The sequence below is a fragment of the Castor canadensis genome, chromosome 10 (assembly GCF_047511655.1).
Source record: "Castor canadensis chromosome 10, mCasCan1.hap1v2, whole genome shotgun sequence".
Classification (NCBI taxonomy): domain Eukaryota; kingdom Metazoa; phylum Chordata; class Mammalia; order Rodentia; family Castoridae; genus Castor; species Castor canadensis.
The window spans coordinates 70101834-70121265 of record NC_133395.1 but is presented as its reverse complement, the minus strand read 5'-3'; the positions used below and the strand labels follow the sequence as shown (position 1 = coordinate 70121265).

The 19432-nt window shown below is 37.5% G+C and overlaps 1 protein-coding gene across 4 annotated transcripts in view; it reads right to left on the bottom strand.

Moving 5' to 3' along the window:
- The window catches only part of Dclk1 (doublecortin like kinase 1), a 341030-nt gene that overhangs the window by 28892 nt on the left and 292706 nt on the right, over nt 1–19432 (bottom strand). For all 4 annotated transcript variants that reach the window (XM_074043544.1, XM_074043543.1, XM_074043545.1 and 1 more), the window contains 5 exons: nt 19075–19221; nt 7862–7995; nt 5957–6034; nt 5487–5583; nt 2479–2559 (listed from right to left, as the gene is read on the bottom strand). In XM_074043544.1, coding sequence (XP_073899645.1) covers nt 2479–2559; nt 5487–5583; nt 5957–6034; nt 7862–7995; nt 19075–19221 — 537 coding nt within the window. The remainder of the gene's footprint in view (nt 1–2478; nt 2560–5486; nt 5584–5956; nt 6035–7861; nt 7996–19074; nt 19222–19432) is intronic.

The window sequence follows — 19432 nt, the reverse complement described above, 5'->3', positions numbered from 1 at the left end:
TGATGAGGGAAAGTCATTGCTGAGATGTGTACATGCTGTCCTAGGAAAATGAGCAACCTTGCTTTCCAAAGGTAATAGCCAGAAGGTTTCTTAATTCTGTTTCTGTACCCTAGGTGAGTTGGGATATTACATAGAGCACCATTGTGTTTGGAGTCAGTGTAAGGGATCTTGTTTTTGCCCACAGCATTCCAAACTCTCATATATAGAGACACATTTGCTCACAGTCACAACTGTTTTCTAGCAAATACCTACATCCTGCTGGAGCTGGCTCTTGCAGGACATCTCCTCAGCTCCCTGCAGGACTGAGCCCTGGCCTCTCCCTCAGGAAGCCTTCCATGCACCGGCCCCACAGAGGCCAACCAGGCTAACCCTGCTCGCTGGCTGCATCTGGGTGGTTGTATCTGAAGCTACTCCTGGAAGATGGGTCTGTCAGGCAGTGAAAATAAAATGTATTTATGCATCTAAAATGGCTGTATTTCATTATAAGCCTTGGAAGCCACATTTCCAATTCAGACTTTCCTGTTTATTCTGTGTGGTCACCCTGTCTCTCTTTCCAGGCCTAACATGCAATTTGACAAGCTGTGGCCCATGGGCATTTCATTAGCTCATGTAGATCAGACAGAATCAACTGCTACCACCAAGACAGCCTGCAGCTGGTTGTGGCTCTTCCCTCCTGCATACCAAGAGAAAGGCTCCATGACCTAGGTCAATTAGTTCGAAAGTTAGCTAACTTGTACTAACAACCACTAAAGCCAGGCTGAGGTCCACACTGCACCCCTTTTCAATATTCCCAGTGCTTTTGTGTATGACAAAGGGAGGACAGATGTAGTGTGCTGCACAGGACTTCAAAGCCTTTGAGCTTGGATTAAAGATATATGGCTACAGACTCTGGCTTAACTGCAAATGTAGCTATTTTGGGCAAATCACCCTCCACAGCCTCAGCCTCCTTGTTTGTAAGATAGGTATAGTTATGTCTCCACTGCCTATCTTGCAGGCTTGTTAATAGTCTCAAGACAGATACTTTCTCACTTTCCCACTTCATAGGAAAAGATAATTTTTGCTTAGCACCCTGGGGAAAATGCAAAGGTTGCTGAGACTCAAGGTGACCACCCTGGGACCCTGGGACATGAGCTGCCCTCCCCCATTATCTCAAGGGGGGTGATTAACATCTGTGCACATCTGTACACCAGGTGGGACCCTGGCCATATGAAAGACTTGAACCTTAGCTGCACCTTTTTGTGCTCGTATTGACTTGTATTCTCCTGTCATGTAAATATAAACCTTGCAAGTAACCTGTGAAGATTCTGGTTCAAGTGTGTAAAGTGCTCCAACCTAGGCCCACAAAGTGGCAGAACATCAATCAGATCCCAAGCTCCTGTCACCTCACATGTTGACTGTACTTTCAGCACCATGCTCTAACCAGCTCAACTAACCTGCCATCATTCTGGTCCTCCATAATGATTTTAGAAAGAAACCACTTCACTGCTCACCAAGGCAACAATAACAATTCAGAGAAAAGGAAACTTTTTTTTCCCCTTCAGTGTATACCCACATCACTCAGGACAATGGGGAGTCTGTGTGTCAGTGGGCTAACAATTTTATAATTGTCCATTTTTATGCCCATATCTGTTTCTATATCCAAACCTGTAGCTGTCTTCCATTCTGGCAGTTAAGAGCCATTCGACCTAGTTATGTCGCTTCCCCAGCTGTCAACAGGGATTACTACAGCAACTAGTTTTGAAGGTTATAAACTTGTGGGGAAGAACACAATCAGTTAATGTGTGTGAGGTACTTAGAATAGTGCTAGCAGACTCTTGAAGTTATGCACTCTACAAGTATTAATTATTATTCATCAAATCAAATCTTGTCAGTAAGTTGTATAGAGAGATAGGATTAAAACAATGGTTCTTCTGGAGAATTTTCCATTGCTAAAGAAATGTCACTGGACTCTTGAACTTCAATGGCAGCACAGAAGCAGCATTCCAGAACTTAAAAAGAAATGCACAGCTTCAAACCTGCCACCTTGTAGTCTGCACTGAGGGAGATCTATAGGGCCCTTCCAAGCACAGTCAAGTTTGAGAAATGCTTCATTGAAGTGCTCCAAGGTTTAGGTAGAAGTCCTTGGGCTACTTGTGCTTCCGGTAGGAATAACATAAAAGCAGGACCATCTCAGAGATCTTTGCCTTATTGATGATGATTCAGCACCAATCTGGACCTTCGATAGCAAGTTATGGGGTAGGAAGATAAGGACCGTATGCATCTCCCAGTTGGAAGGCAGTCCTATGGGAATCAAATGAAATGGACACATCAAATGCCCTCATGGATCCTCTATGTAGGGTCCTCTAACTGGCACATTTTTGGGAGAGACAAACCCAAACACAGCACTTTTAAAAGGAAGTGATATCATTAGGAAATCTGCAAACAATTTTTTAAAGGACTGTTAGGAGTGAGTCTAGGGAAAGGGAGTAAGTCACTTACATTAACCCAGGGATGCTCGAGGACCTGCATAGCTGAAAATCGCTGATCCACATTGACCAACAGCATCATGGTAATGAGCTCCTGTAAAGAGAAACATTCCATTCCATTTGTCTGACTTTGAGATGAAAAACTGGGTGCTTGCAAATGTAGGCATTATCTTTTAAGTTTAGACAAGCATTTGGAAAAGCTCTAAATCTTAACTATGTCAATTCCACTTACCTGTGACTACCTGAATAACACTTTCAAAAGTTGAAGGAAAGGTGAGCTTTTGGAATTATAAATATACAGACTGGAGGTGAGGCTTAAGCAGTAGAGTGCTTGCTTCTCAAATGTGAAGCCCTGAGTTCAAATCCCAGTTCCAAGCAAAAAAAAAAAAAGGAATTATAATAAATATGCAGCTTGTCATTGATAAAAAATAAAAGAAAATATTCAAACAAATTTCATAAAAATATTTTAGTGGAAAAGAAAAAAAACCCACAAATATAAGGATTAGTAGTTCTTTCTTTGATTAGGAAAGGACTTACAATTTAAAGACAGTTTTCTTAACTAGTTTTATAGAAGTTGCATTTAAAAAACACTTTAATTGAATTTTCAGTTTGGCAGATGAAAGAACAATGGATCTTTTCCTCCCAATTTCCAGACAGCATATTTAGGTTTGAAAGAAAGGAATGAGGAAGGACAGAAATGCTAATAACTAGTTGGTAAAAACAGAACTTTTGGGGGGAGTTTCTGGGGATTGAACTCAGGACCTCAAGTATGCACACACTCTTCTACTGAGCTACCTCCACAACCCAAGAGAACTATTCTTCAGTAGCTAACTGATTCTAAGGACATTTGTTAAAATTGCCTCAAAACTTTCCAATAGAAAGTTACTTATCAATAGAAAAAGAATAGAATTACATAGACTCATCAAATGGTTTGATGATTCTGAGATGAAGGAATGTTCCCATGAGCTCAAAGTGATTTGGACCAGGATAGCACAGTTTGGGTCTTCATGAAGAGTTTGTCATGCGTCTGTCTATTTTGGATTAGAAGTTTAGACATGCAGTATTCAGTTCCTTATGTACACAGGCTCTGAGTAACACATGGGATGGGATGACCATTGTCCATTGATAAAGAGACTTCATTCACTTTCTCACTTGGACTAAGAGGTATTTAAACAATGACTGTGTGTGATGCCTTTTTCCAGGTTCTGTGGGGATACAGGAAACGGTCTTATTTGTTAGTGACTTTGAGCTCTCAGGTTATAGGGTGATGACATTAAGAGTTGGGTAGGTTCCTAAAGAGCCTAATCTGAGGTCAAAATAGCTCTGCCCTTCCTTATAGCTGTATCATTCCAGCTCCTTTCACTTTGGGCCTTTCCTCTGACACTTTTGTCAATTCCCTACAGTTTCCTAAATCCACAGGTGGATTCCTGAACTGCCAAATAAATGAGAAACTTGTGCCCAATACACACCATTTTCTATGCACCATTTTCTATGTCTAAGAGGTTGCATTTTTAAATGAACTCATACTCAGGACAGCAAAAGGAAAGTCGTACACACTGAGTGACCCAAAGATGATTATTTTCAACATCAAAATTTCAAAACTTTAAGTCAGTGCTTGGAGAATGATACAGATTCATATCCTTTACTCAAAATGCTTAGGACCAGAAGTGGTTCAGAGTTCAGATTTTTTTGGATTTTGGAATATTTGCATATACATAAGATATATCATATAAATCTTTTACAAATAGCTTGAAGATAATGTTAAATTATACTTTTAGCATGCCTGTATTTTGAAGGTGACCCTTCACCTAAGGTAAGGTAATGTACGGAATGTTCCACCTGTGACGTCATATTGGTGCTTAACAAGTTTCAGCTTTTGGAATTTCAATTTAGGGTCGTTCAACCTACATAAATTTAAAAGTGATAAATTGAAAGATTTTCTTTTTGCTCCTCACATTTATTGATATCTCAGTGTAAGATTTTAATAATTAATTCCTTTTGTTCCTCACATTTACTGATATCTCAGTGTAAGATTTTAATAGTTAATTCTTATCTGATGATTTATTATTATCTGTAAAATGTACCTAAAAATTACATTTCTTATTTTTAAGTGAATATTTTATTGATATTTGGTACACTCACATTTTTGGGCCACCATTACTTCCATCCATTTTAGGGTTGATCTTTTAGTTTTGTGGGATAAAAACCATATGTCTTGTTCCCTCCTGTGTCTAAACCCCAGTTATCCTTCAAGGTTGAACATAAATCATGGCTTCCTCATAAAGTTGGGGGTCTTTGGATCATTTCAATCTATGCTGAGGTTGAGCTTTCTTTCCTTTTATTAATTGCTTGATTGACTTGCTCATGTATTACTCATTTACTGAATACCTATCGATCACTAGTTATGTGCCAGCAATGATTTAGGCACTAGTGATATAGCAATAACTGAAGTACATGAATATCCTTGCTATCACAGAATTTGCATTCTAGAGGGGAGAGTTTGGAAATAAATCACATAAATAGGACCTAACCTCCTATTTATATGTCTATTTATCTATGTAGGTAGGTAACTATAGATAGGTAATCCTATGGTATACCAGATGGGCATAGCAAATCACACAAGGAGGAGAAAGCATGGTAAGTATGGCTTAAGAGCTGCAACAGGGTGGTATGGGAAGACTTCACCAAGAAGATGAAATTAAGTCAAGACCTGAAAGAAGTGAAGCAATATGCCATGCAGAATTCTAAGGTGGGCTCAAGCCTGGTGAGGTGAGCACAAAGAGGTCATCATGATGTGGCTAGAGTAACAAAAGGTAGAGATACTTAATGAGCATCTGTTGGGATGACCATGAACAGATGGCTTGATGTCTGTGAAACCTGAAAAACCCAGCAACTACATCTCAAGTGTATACTGAAATCACATTTATGATGTCATTAGTCTCTTTGCACACAATGATTTGGAAATAACAATTCTTTTAAGACAACCAGGTTGGATGGAAACAGAAGGCACTAGAAACCTACCTTTGCAGAATCAGAAACATTGTCCCAGTATGGAGAAGGAAAGTCCACTTGCCCCATCAAGATCTGGTCAAAAAGCACCTCCTGGTCATCGCCACTTCTGTGTAGATGAATGACAAGGAGAAAACAGCACTGACATGTCAGCTCAGGGCATGTCTTATTATTCTTGTGCATCAGAGCCCTTCATTTCCCCATAAATGTGCAAAACATGTGTTTTAAAAGTCATTGAAAATGTCAACATGCAACTGTTTTTGGTAAATTAAGAAAGAATGAGTTTTAGAACTGTATGAAGAAGATTTATGGAAAGCATGTAAATTAGTATGCATGATGCAGAAAAAGAACAGGCAATGCAAGTGAAGTTCTTATTATGTTCTTTTCCTGCTACAGGCTCCTTTGTGTAAGATAGGCAAATGGATCATTCAGAGGATAGAGAAATGCTTTGTTGGTGCTGAATAAAAAATTGCTGCCCATACCCACGGAATGGAGGGAAACCACACAGCAGGATGTAAGTGATTACACCAGCTGCCCAGATGTCCACCTTGAGGCCATATCTGGAAAAATAAGTGATGTTAGAGTTAGCAAAGTCAGCCAGGACAAATTATAGGGCATGCTAAAATAGATGGCTCCTCCATTACAAACCCCAAACGAAACTAAACAAAATTTAAAAACCTAACAACTAAAACACCAAACTAAAAGCCACCAGTTAAATAGTTCAAGGTAAGGATAAATAGAAATTTAAAGATTTTGTAAGACACCTGAATAAAAATTAAAGTAATGCAAACCTGGGCTCATATCAAAATATCAGTAAGTGAGGGGTTTCAGAAAAAAAGGTTTATTATAATCATATTAATTTTGAGATAGGGATGGACCCTTTGGACTTTCTAACTCCCTAGTTTTAGAAATAGTAATTATTTCAAGGTAATTTTCTAGTTTATAAAGCACTGACATGTAGTCTTATTTTGTTTTTCTCAACAATTTTGTAGATTGGACAGGACAAGTAATACTTATCTATTTTATAAAAGAGAAAATTGAGGGGGTGGGGGGAAGGGGGGAGAAATGGCCCAAACAATGTATGGACATATGAATAAATTTTTTAAAAATAATAAAATAAAAGAAAAAATAGAGGTTTAGAGGGAGAGTAGTTTTTCTCAAGATCGCACCATTACTTAGTGACAGAATTGGACTTCAACCAAGATCTTCAAAAGCCCAACCAAATCCTCTTTCCATCCCATCACACTCTTCCCAGTAGGCTGTCATGGTGTGTCCTGGCAGGAAATATGGCTGGGCAGAAGTAGCACCATTTATTTGAAGGAGGTCAGGCAAAGGTAGGTATGTGGGCTGCCAAATAACTCAAATTTGAGAAAAAGAAGTCCCTATTCTCTTACATCTCATCCTAAGGACTTCCCTGTTGAGGTTCCCTTCTCATATATTCTGTCTTTCTGCCCTTTGGGTATATGGTGCCAGCTGAAAAACTATCTCCAACAGGTCATAGTAGAGGATGCCATCTGGATCTCCAGGTGTAGGTTGAAATTGCTAATGGAAAGAAAATGGTGCCATCTCCCTTCCCCACCCCACTCTCAACGTTCCTCATATGGAAGAACAGTACTCCAGAGTCCTGGCTCTGGCTCTTAGTAAGAAATAGACTCTTTACTAACAAGCCTTTGTCCCAGGCCAACCTGAGTTCAAATATTGGCTCAGCCATTAAGTGGTCATGATATTATGGGATACTTTACACATCAGCTTAGGGTCTTAGTGTATTCAAATGCAACATGGAAATAGCACTATTTACTGAAAGAGTAACAATTAAGTAAATGAGTGTAAGACTGGGCAGATAGTAGGTCCTTAGTAAGTAACAGGTTAGGCCACTTTCTCTTTCCATTCTAAGGTAGAGATTTTCATTCATCTGATTCTGCACACAGAAACTAGCAATATCCAATATCCCTGTGATGCCTAAGGGTATTTGCACTCCATGCAAAATCAATGGATCTCCAAGAGAACCAAAATGGAACCAGGACAGGAGAAGAGTGGTTGAGAGAAATAACCACAGGCACACACAGCAGTGTCTGTTTCTTTTATCTTGAAAAGTGAGTTAATTACCATCGTTGCGTTTCTCTATTAGTCCATTTTGTACTCTGTGGTTAATAACTTCTGTTTTACCTTTAACAAAAGCCAAATGGAAGCCTTAAACAAGACTACAGTTAAATAGCAACTTGATTGAGAAAACAGAGGAAATGGCTCCCACTGTAAAAACAAGCCAAAAAAGTGAAAGAAATCTGATACTTCTGTCTGGGCAGGACAGCACAGTACTATGTATCTTATTCTTGAAGGAGCCTAGTTCTTTCACAAATGTAGCATTAATATATAGGAGAAGCATTTACCCAGTCTCTGCAATGATTTCTGGAGCTACATATGTTGGGGTGCCACAAACTGTGTACAGAGGGCCATCCACAATGGTGGCCAGTCCAAAGTCACCCAGTTTCAGAGACTTGCTGCCATCTTGGTGTTCATATACCTAAAATAAAAGCAAAAAATACAATTGCCTTAAAACCAATAGCTCAAAACTATTCCCTGAAGAAATGAGGGGGCACTGTGATTTAAATTTAATGCACATAAAGTAAAAAGTATCAGACAACAATATAAGGATGTATGCAGAGTATCTTTCTTTGGATTGCTGTAAAAGTGGAAACAGCAAACAACTAGAAATGGAAATCTGTTAAGTAAATGATGGTACATTCATACATAGGGATGTGCATGACCCTTAAAGTGGTGACGTGGGATTATATTTATTGAAATGAATTATGTTTGAGAGGTAAGGATAGCAGATTTCAGATTGACCTTATGAAATGTCCATTAAAGGGAAAAATACGTGCAAGTACAAAAGTCCGAAAGGAAACAGTGTTGGTGTGTCTGTCTCTGGGTGGCAGGATTATGGAATTTTTTCCCCTTTTTTCACTGTAGTTGATGTTTTCTATAATTAAAATTGATTTGCATAATAAAATAAAGCATAGAAAACTTTAGTGCAGTATCTGAAATTTATGAAAATAATTACTTCTTCATTCCAAAATGAGAGACGCTTTAGACACGTGGTTCTTTAGTAAACGAACAAAAAAAATCTATGCACATATTAAAATACTTCATTTTCAGTGCCCCACGTTTCCGACAAGATCTATTTGCATGTTTTATTAATAATTGAAAGGGATATTAACATTTCCTTTCACCTGTGGCAATTTGGAAAGATTTATCAGGTGCAAAGTCAGCATTCAGTCCAGGTTTCTTTATTAAGGCAGTTAAAGTTTCCAGCCTTTCACCCAACAAATCAAAACAAGGATGCCTGTGACTCTAGGCAAGTATTTACACTCATTTGATTCTAGCCCATGATCATACTAAATGAATATGCTTTTAAAAAAGTGTCTTAAACCACTTTGTTGATTTCAAAGACAGGATAAAGGGCACTCAGAATTCTAATTCAGTACCCTCTCCTGGAATCAATACAATAAAGAAAAGCAAACCAAAATAATTTCTAATTCTAGCATTTCCAGCCAGGGCAATCTTCAAGAGATGCCTCCAAAGAAATGGCAAAGTTTTCCACATACATCAAAATAATTCATCCAGCAAGTTAGGGCTTGCATGTTCTTCTGTTCTCACTCTTTGATCACATGCTACTTGCTGAAGCATTCTGAGCTTCTTGCACAGCAAGACACATCTCCACACATCAGGAGCACTGCTACCATTCACACACCATGTCTTCTTGCCTTAGGAAAAAGTAGATTAAATTTGCATTTCACTGTAGCAGAAAGTATAAATGTTTGGCCAGCTAAGCTGCAGTATTGGGAATGACCGTTTGGAACCAACTGTTTTTGCAGGAAAAGGCAGTCAGATCCTCTTCTCTGGTGAGACTGTGACTTTTCTGAGTAGACATAATTCTTTTCCATCTTGTCCACACTCATAACATGGTGTCTACTTCCTCAGGGCTCTGGATCTTGATTAAGTTTGGGCTACCTGGGGTAGGCATCCAAAGACTTGGGGAATTATCTGCACTTGGGTTGTTAGGGTAAAGGTAGCCATGTGTCTGGCTGTCAACTGGGGTGAACATTGTCCTCTTACTTAATGAATCAGCTGTGAAGCCCTGGTTGCCATATACAGGTTTGAGTGAAGACTTTAAGTCATCAGAGCTGCAAAGCACAGTACTGTCCCCAGCCTACATGTTCTTAACTCAAAGAAATCACTAAATTGTAGTCCAATTGTGCCAGCCATTCTGGTCATCTAAACAACAAGCAAATGTTTTTCATGAAAAGAAATATGAGATGAAAACATCTAGTAGATTGGCTGTCTAGCTTATTTCCTAGATAGAGCAGAATTGTTTACTTCCTTAATTCCATTTTGTTACCAATAAGCTTTCTAAAATATAAAGTAACCTCTAGCTTTGATGTTCTGCTAGGTCCAAACATTCATGATGTGTGCTTTGTGAAGTTGTATAGATTTTGATCTATTTCAACCCCACTTATGCAGGAATTTTATAGCTTTTTTCTAAACATAATGTCCATATCACCTAACTTTATTCAAAAGTTTGACAAAACCAGATGTTGGAGAATAGTCATTAAGTCCATTACAGTTCTGAATGTACCACATAATCCTCTCACATGTAGCAAGGGTTTATTTATGAGCATAAATATTTCATTAGAAATCCATCGAACATATAGCCATATGCAAATTATATTTAATATAAATGAACAATATTGCTGGAACTTTTTATAACTAAGAAAAACATGAGATCCTAGATTCTATCCCCAGAATCACAAAATAAACAAAAGACAAAGAAAGCACTAAAAATGCTACTAAAATAAAGAAAATGAGGAGTACCTAAAAATAATTATACTTCTAAAAACCCAAAGCATTTACATATGTTGGATCTATAATTTTAATATTCCTTTTTTATATCTAGTCACTTGTACTATATCTCTCCCTCTTCCCCTTTTTTTTTGTAAAATTTTCTTGAATATAAAGAGGCTTAAGTGAATCTTAGGAGAGACAGAAAGGGCTTAGAGACAAAGGCCTATTCCATGTAATCGAAAACATTTCAAGACACAAGAACATTAGAAGTGTTTCAACAAAATGTTTTGCAGGTGAATGAATGTCCAGGCCTCTAGTTTGGAATTCTATTGAACTTATTGTCAGGCAGGGCAGGAAACAAGACTACTTTGGGGTTTTCTCTGTCAGCACTTTGGGAAGGATGGAGGTGAATATACTCCAGTGTTTCTTCTCCTCCGGTGGAAGAGCCCCCTTTCCTCAGTGGCATGAGTTGTTTCACATCCCAGGCTCACCAGTAGCGCCCACTGCAACCTGAGCTACACTCACCCTTCTCTCTTACAGAGAGTTGCAGAGGGGCAACATTGGCAAATGTAATTAAAACTTAGCTAAAAAAAGTCACAGATTGCTTAATATAACTACTTCAAGCATACACACACACACACACACACACACACACACACACACCCCCTCACAAAACCATCTCTACAAAGTATTTTCCTAAGTGGCAGCTATAAATTCACTGAACTAAGTTTTTAATTAAAAGTTAGAAGTCAGAAAGGTTTCTTACAAGTTACCATTTAAAATACTGAGTTCTTAATGGTTATGGACATACTATGCTTGAGATGCTTAAAAGAAATTAAAGATGCCTAAAAAAAACCTACTGAGTTCTTGGCTTGTATGACTTTTGAAATTGATTCTTTGTTTCTCAACATTTCTCCTCACTGTGATCACCTTTCAGAAAGAATATTAGTAGGTATTAGTAGGCTGCAAGTCCAGACTAGGACAGCCTGATCCACTGAGTGTGGAAGAGAAACTTTTTGCTATAACTGTATTTTAAAGTCTCTGTAAAACATGAGCCACACGTGAAGTGGGAGTACATTAATTGTCAGTCAAAAAGTGTTCAAACATGAGATACAATTTAATGTTCATTCCAGGGCCTTTAAATACTATAGATGGTCCCCTTCATTTTAAACACTGAGGGGCAATTAAAGAGATGGGGATTAGTGCAAATTACCCAGTATGTAGTGCTTTCACTGTTTTAACTAAGCAATAAAACTGTGTAATTGTACAACACTAATTGAATGCAGCTACACGTAATTGTGGGCTGCCATATGTATCCTATTACCATAAAGACTGTCAGTATTTTGTAAGCTACTCTTGTGATCACTGCAGATGGCTACAGTCAGAGAAGTTGTTCTCTAGAGTTTATTATATGGCTATAAAGACATCTCACGATTTGACAGACTAAATGTGTTAAATGACAACAATTATGAAAAAGGTTCCAATTAAAATTTGAAGGCATGTCCTGTTCAGAAGAGATATAGTGAAAGGTCAGGGAGGTAGGTTTTTGGCCAAACTGTTCTTCCTTTTTTTTTTTAAGGTTTTATATTCGTATCTTTTGTGTTTATTTGGGGTTTTGTACTAGCTGTAACTTGCAGAACAGTAGATGTTTGTGCATATGCCTTATTTCCTTTGGATGCAAAACTGAGACCACTTGGAAAAGTTATTTGAAAAAAAAACAAAACATTTAATATACAGTCATAAAATGCAGCCGGTGGCCATAAAATAATATGAAAATTCACAGATAACCTGAACCCAGTCAAATGGTTTCTGAGATTCCCATAATCAAGAACTAAAAGCTGACTCATGTAACAGATGTGTTGGAAAAAACATAATTTTCAATGCTGCTACAAATTCAAGGATAGCCCCCAAAACGTGGGCTAATCAATCATTAGTAACCACTGAACGAGTTTTCACAGAGCAGCTCAACAGGTACAAAAACTTATTTCACCAAATAGAATTGAACAAAAGTGTCATGAAATTGACAAAGCCATGAAAAAGTCAATTTACTTTTTAACATATATGGTGTCCCTTTAAAAAAACATTGATTTTCTTACAGCCATAGGATATGGCCTTTATAACAGACTAAATCTTTAATGTTTTAAGAAGTGAAGTGTAACAACATTTGAGCAAGGTGTTATTTTGTAAAAATGTGCTTTATGGCCACATACTTTTGAATTAGATATCCTGGAAAAAATAAGCACTGAGAAAAAAACAGTTTGTACCCACATATCAAATATCTATGAATTCAAAAGTTAAATAAGATAATAAAGACAATAAAAGTTTCATAGAAGTTAGAAGGAGGAAGCAAAAGAGAGGCAGCAATATTAAAGGGAGAAATAAAATCACTTCTCCAAGTTTTACATTGGAGATATCTGGGAAGGTGGAGAAGTGAACAGAAACATGAGGAAACCTGATTCTTATCCTCAATTTAAAATAGTTATGAAACTATCTAAAAAGGGCTTCTGTACAGCTGCAGTGAGATACACATGAAACATATACATTCCGGATCCTATTAGGAAATATATCCTAGGACTTTGCCCAAACTGTGGGAACTCAATAGCATTGCAATTTTTTAAACTTTTGTTACATTTTTGTCACATGACGAATATCCAATATGTCATTTCTAGGAAAAATTGGAAAAGAAAGATCATAGCAGAGGAAAAGAAACTAAACTCACCCATAATCTTGATATCCAGAAATAACCATTGTTAACACTATGGGCCAGGGACTTCCAGAGCTTTCTTTTTCTTTCTTTCCTGCTCTTCTTTTCCCACTGGATATTATATCCTGAATGTTTTCCCAAGTGAGTGAGTATAAATATGTATATATAATTACTTTGAGAGGCTGCTGGATATTCCGTTGTAAGGACTATGTCATACTAATAATCCCCACAACTGCTACCATTTATCCAGCACACAGGATGTTCCCATCATCACGAAGAGGACTTTATGTGCATTGTCCCATTTGATCCTCACAACAATTTTATTAATTAAGTACTCTCACTGACATTTTATAGATGAAAAAACTGAAACTCATGGACATTAAGTAACTTGCCCAATGTTACACAGCTAATAAGTAGCAGAGCCAGAACTAAGAGTCTATGACTCTAGCCAGAATGTCCTGTCACATCATCATGTCACTTGACTGGACTATACAGTGCTGTGAGGTAAGCTATTTCAGTAAATACTGTTTTCTTCCACACCAAAAAATACTGAGCTGAACATCTCTCTCTCTCACACACACACACACACACACCCCTCTATATACATGCCTGATTTCTCCCCCTACATTTCTAGAAGTGCAATTACTTGGTCATAGGATACTCATATTATTTAAGGCTTTGGTTGTCTGCTACTGAATTGCCTTTCAGAGACATTCTATTAAGTGAATACATATGAGATAACTGGAGATCACAAGTCTTTGAAGAAGAAGGGCCTCGGTAAATAAATACTGTTTCAAGAAAATGTTATTTGTCTTCTATTTTCCCTCAACTTTCATTCAAATTCAGAGAACAGAGGTTTTTTTTTCTAAAAACCCATAGGAAAGGATCATTCAGTTGCTGCTTGGACACCTACAATGACAATTATGATGAAGACCATTTAATTTCCAAACAGGTGTAATTGTTGTGTTTTTTTCTTGTACTAGACTTAAATTTCACACCTCCTAATGTTTACTCTCTAGTTTAATATTTTTAGCAGCCATATCACATAGAGCCACACTGAGTCTACTGATCACGTTGAGACTTAGAGTCAACTCATGTCCTTTTGCCCTGCAGTCAGGTCAAGGTTTCCTATCACTCTTTTTTTGTAATCATCAATAAAACTACTATGCCCACACCACTTGTTCCATAGGGATTTATGTTTATCTCTTGTTAAATTTCACCTTACTGATTTTGGACCTTTATAGCGCCAAAGATCAGGTTGGATCTCAAATTTGTCACTTGGTGCAATAGATCTTCAAGTCATAGGCAGTGATGATGACAGGGTTAGTGACAGACCCATGAAAGATCACTGGATCTCTTTCTTTGGGTAATTCCCAACCTACTCATCAGCACCCTCTGGTGGTTCACAGTACAGATGGCCTTGCGGTTATGGACATGCAAGTAGAAAATTCTAGAAAGAAAACTGCATCTGCACTGAACATGTACAGACATTCTTTTTTATTGTCTCGATTCCCTAAACACTGCAGTGTAACCACTGTTTACTGAGCATTTACACTGTATTAGATACTGTAGGTCATCTGGAGGAGCTTTAAAGTACACGAGAGGAGTATGGGTGGAGGTTACACCCAAAAATTTCATTTTATACAAAGTACTCAAGCATTGCAGATTTGGGTATCTCCACAGAGAATCCTGGAACCGGTCTTCTGTGGATCTGGAGGGATGAGTTTAGAGGGGTAGGTTTTTGTTCATGACCTCTAGACTGTTCTCTACCTGCAATACTCACTTTGTCTACCAATGTTAGTGATCCTACAACAAAATGGATTTGTCTTGGGCTTAAGGCAAAATGAAATCCATTATCTTGTGAGTTTGGTGTTTCTGGAATTGAAATGAAGAAGAGTTAGAACCCAAACTGAGATCGTCCCTTGAGTGAATAGGAAGAGTAAATCTTGGTATTATCCACTGAATGAAATGAGGACGTGAGCTGCATGTGTCACTTTGTGAGTAGCTCTGAGCAGGCACAAATGCTTGGGCAAAGAGTTTCTAAAAGAAAATTTCTGATTAAAAGAGGTAGATTATTCTCTGAAAAGCTGCTTTTTCTGGTGGACAATTTAGAAGGAAAAAGGTTTTACACATTGACTTTTATACTTGAAGACAATGATGGTGTTCACTTTTAGAATGCAATGAAAATAGTGATGTAAGTATACTTTTGCCAGTAAAGACTAAATTTCCTAAGTGGATGATATCTCTGTGTACATTTTTAAAAGACCTGCCCAGTTCCCAGGATGAAACACAAAGTGCCATTGATGATTTTTGCTGACAGTGGATTTTTGCCATCTAGTGGTTACTCATGAAAACTTCGGGCTTTGAATCTGCTTTTGTTTTTAAAAGACTGAAGTACTCTATATGCATGTATGAAAATAGAATAATAAAACCCTTTAAACTGTAAAAAAAAAAAAACAAAGGGGGAGTGATAAGAAAAAGTAATGTGATCAAAGTACATTAAGTATTTTTATGCATGTATGGAAATATCACAATGAAATTCCTTTGTACAATTAATGTACACTAAAAAATGAGAGAAAAAAAGATGTCAGCATTTATGTCAAAATTAATTTCTTAAAAATGAAAATTTCCTGCTGGCTTTAGACAAGATATTTAAAACATCTAGAGAAAACATATTTGTCATAAACCCTATAGATCTGATTCTGCGTAAACCTCAGTCAGAAAATGAAGGGAAGAGATGCTTAGTCTTATATCTCACTAGGTTACATTATGAATAAATTGATGGTAAAATTTTGTTATATGTCTTAGGCTCCTCAGAACAGCTCTGTCCTCTGTTCTGTGAGAACAGAGAATGCCTGTCTCATTCATTCTGTCATTCACTCATATGATCACTACGCACCAGGTTTGATAATAAATAAAGCAAAAAGAACCACATAAAATTATTGATATGATTAACTTGAAGGAAAACTGTTAGTCATGAGACAATAATAATAAGGTATTTTTATTGGGTCAGTTCAAAGTTTTCACCTACAATGTACCTGGAAATGTCACTGTAAAACAGATCATATTTTCCCATTAAAATACTTTGACCTGCCCAAACACTTAGAGTGAAATATCATTCATATGACCAATATTGATCTCTGAAGCTAAACTACATTTTAATATTGTGCTATAAGAATTAAAAGTAAAAGATATTAAAAGTTCTGTATACCCAATTATACTTTATGAAATGAAATCCATAACTGAATTAGACATTTTTTAAAAATCACTGTGCTATTGTATTAATTAAACACTTAACTAGCAGAACTCTTGTTAGCCATTAAAAAATTCAGAAGGCTTTTTGGAGTCTCTTAATGCAACAGTAAACAAAATATGTAGTGAGGTCTTTTTACTTTTTTGGTACGTTTCCCTATAGTAAGCAAAGGGATTCAAAAGTTTTACATTAACTTAACCATAACATTTTTCAAAAATAGACAGTAGCTTTACATTTGTAATGAAGTGTCAAATCCATGTAAGAGTGAATAGTAAACATTTAAAAATAGGTATCAGTGAAAGATGAAAAATGGCTTTTATTATAAACAATGTTATTCTGGACACTAATTTTTCCCTTTGTTACAATAAAGGAAAAATTAAGGAAAGGGACTTGGTTGTTATGTATCTCTTAGTTTTCATAAAATCTCCTTTAAAGGAAGCCCCAAGGAATTAAGCAACTTCATCATGACAGCAGCCAGTGGAAAAGTGAAACACTTGGTTTTGAACTTTTGTTCATTGATTGTAAATTTTGAATATGTGAAGGTGTACTTCCCATGATGCTTTTTTTTCATATAGCCACAGAAACTTCAACAGAATTTGAAATTAATGGATATCCCATGTGCAACTAATGACATCATCCTAATTTTGCTAACTGTATTCTATTCATCCGTTTTTCCTGCAATAATGTAATAATGCAAAATTCACTAAACCCTGTCCCTTATTGTGAGAAACCACTCGAATGGAGAATGGAATCTCTGTTTTTCATAGATATTTTAAACTTATATGATGAATAACTGCAATTGTTTCTCTATATATTTCAGATTCTTAAATTAGAAAAGGAAGGAAAAGGGGAGGAGTGACTTTGGGTTTTTGTTTTTTTGGTTAATTTAAAATAAATATGTTCCAGTGAGCACAGTACTTAAAAACTGTCCTAAAAATTGTAAAAAATTGTCCTAAAATGTAAAAGCATGCTGCTATATAATTATTTAAGGCATTTACAGAAATAGATAATGGTCTGGTTAAGGAGTAAGTAAACAGAGGGTGCACAAAACTGAACTGCAAAGGAAAAAAATGAAAGGAAATAAAACTTTAATTTCCAAGTTTTGGAGCTTTGAGAAGTTATTAAACAAAGGCCCACTTGTAAGTCTGTTCTCACGAGACAGTCCTAAATAATTCAGGATGCAGGAATAATGAATGTAGACGAGAGAAAATTGCTGCTGTTCACTGAGGCAACTATGCGTAAAGAGAATGTTTAGGCTACTGCTGAGATGGGGAATTTGAGGTCCAATTAAGTCAGAGTGCTGCCATTTGACCTCAGCTGCCTTCATTGACTAGTAACTACAAGATTACCAACATAATTGCAACAAACTATGTGCATATGTATTTCTTGAATGCCTGTCTTTTCTTCTTGAAGGTATGTGTCTAGTTTCCTGGCACAGGACAGGGTCCATAGAGAGCACTCAATTAACCTCCCCCTAACTCATAATGGACTGTAACCTAGTGGCTTTGGAGTAGGTCAGAACTAGGTTGAGATCTTAACTTTTCTACTTATGAGCAGTCATTGAACTTCCCTACCTGTGAAATGGGACATTAAAAGAATTTGCTTCCTAAAGTTGGTCTGCAGAATAAACAAGATGATGACTGTAAAGTTCTGAGCACAAGGCTGAATGCATAGGCGGTTCTCTAGATCTTATTAGCCTTTATTTGTGTAGTGGGAGTTGAGCTGTTCATCTGCTTTTAAACTCGAATGTGCATTCAGATCACCTGGGGGAGCTGGTCGCAATGTGGATTTCTGTACCCTGTCACCAGACACCAATTTCTGACTGGGCAGAGCTGCATGGAGGCCCAGAAATTTGCATTTTTAACAGGCATCTGGGAATAATTCTAGGAAGCATTTGGACCACCCTTGGAGAAACACTGCTTTAGAAAGAGGATCCTCAATTCCCAGGTTTCTGAAGAGATGGGCAAACTAACAGGAGTCACATGTTATATATGAGGCTCAGAGACGAATCATGAAAGTGAAAAAAAGCTAGCATCTTTGTGGGGATACATATTTTTCAGCCTGAAGAGACAGTAAAATTTACGCTACTCCCGTATTTCCCAGTGACAGTTCCTCCCATTTAGTCTCTGCCCTCTTGCTTCTTCCTCTACTGTCCCCTAAGTAACTGGACTAGAAAAGGACCCTCTTTTGCTGGTGTGGGGAATGCTCAGTGTTTCCCTAGACATGTAGAATTCATGAAAAACGAACTAAATATTTGCAAAGGAGGAAAAGAGATCTGTTTTTTTTTTAAATCAGTCTTCATGATTCTTTTTATGCTGAGTGGTTAGCGTCTTTAAAGCACCCTTATGATTTATTTCTCTTAGGTTTTAGATAATATCCTTATGATATAAAGCTAGCAGACTAAAACAAAGTCTAAAAGGGGTTTCTTTTTTTTCCCCAGGCAAAAAGGTTTTAACGCGAAAGTGCTGTAGATAAACAGATGATTAATATGCATGTAAGTGTGCCTGGTCACTACCTGGTTCCAGCCCAAGATGTTAGCTAAGCTATGGCCATAGATTTTCTAAGCCTTATTCTCACTCTTGTGCCTGCTATTTATTTGCTAATAAGTCAGGAGCTCTCAATGGCACATTTACTATAATAGATCAACTTAAAAGCCTAAGTTTCCCATGAGGTAGAGGCTAGCTGGAAATGAGACTTTAAAGCAAAATTTTTAAAAAAAGAGAAAAAAAAGGGAATGGAGGGGCATGTATATTCATTCATGAGAGTGTGGATCTTGGGATGCCTGACTTTGGCTTTCCTCTTACCAGCAGGTTCTCTGGCTTGATGTCGCGGTGGACGATGTTCAGGCTATGCAGGTATTTGATGGCGCTGGCCAGGTTGTACAGCATCCCACTGGCATCTCGCTCCGTGTATTTGTTAGTGGAAGTAATGGCATCAAAAAGGTCTCCGCCCTGCAAAGGAAACAGCAGGCTGAGCAGCATGCTAACAGATGGGCCATGGGGCTGCCCACAGAGTGGACTGTCAAACCATAAAGGAAATGAGGAATGGGCGAGGATCTTTGGGTTCCTGAAGGCTTTTCCTTGCCACTGCCTCTCAAGGTCCAGACTGGATGGTTTTTCTCTTCACCATGAAAGACTGACAGTGAGGAAAGGAGCAGGGTGA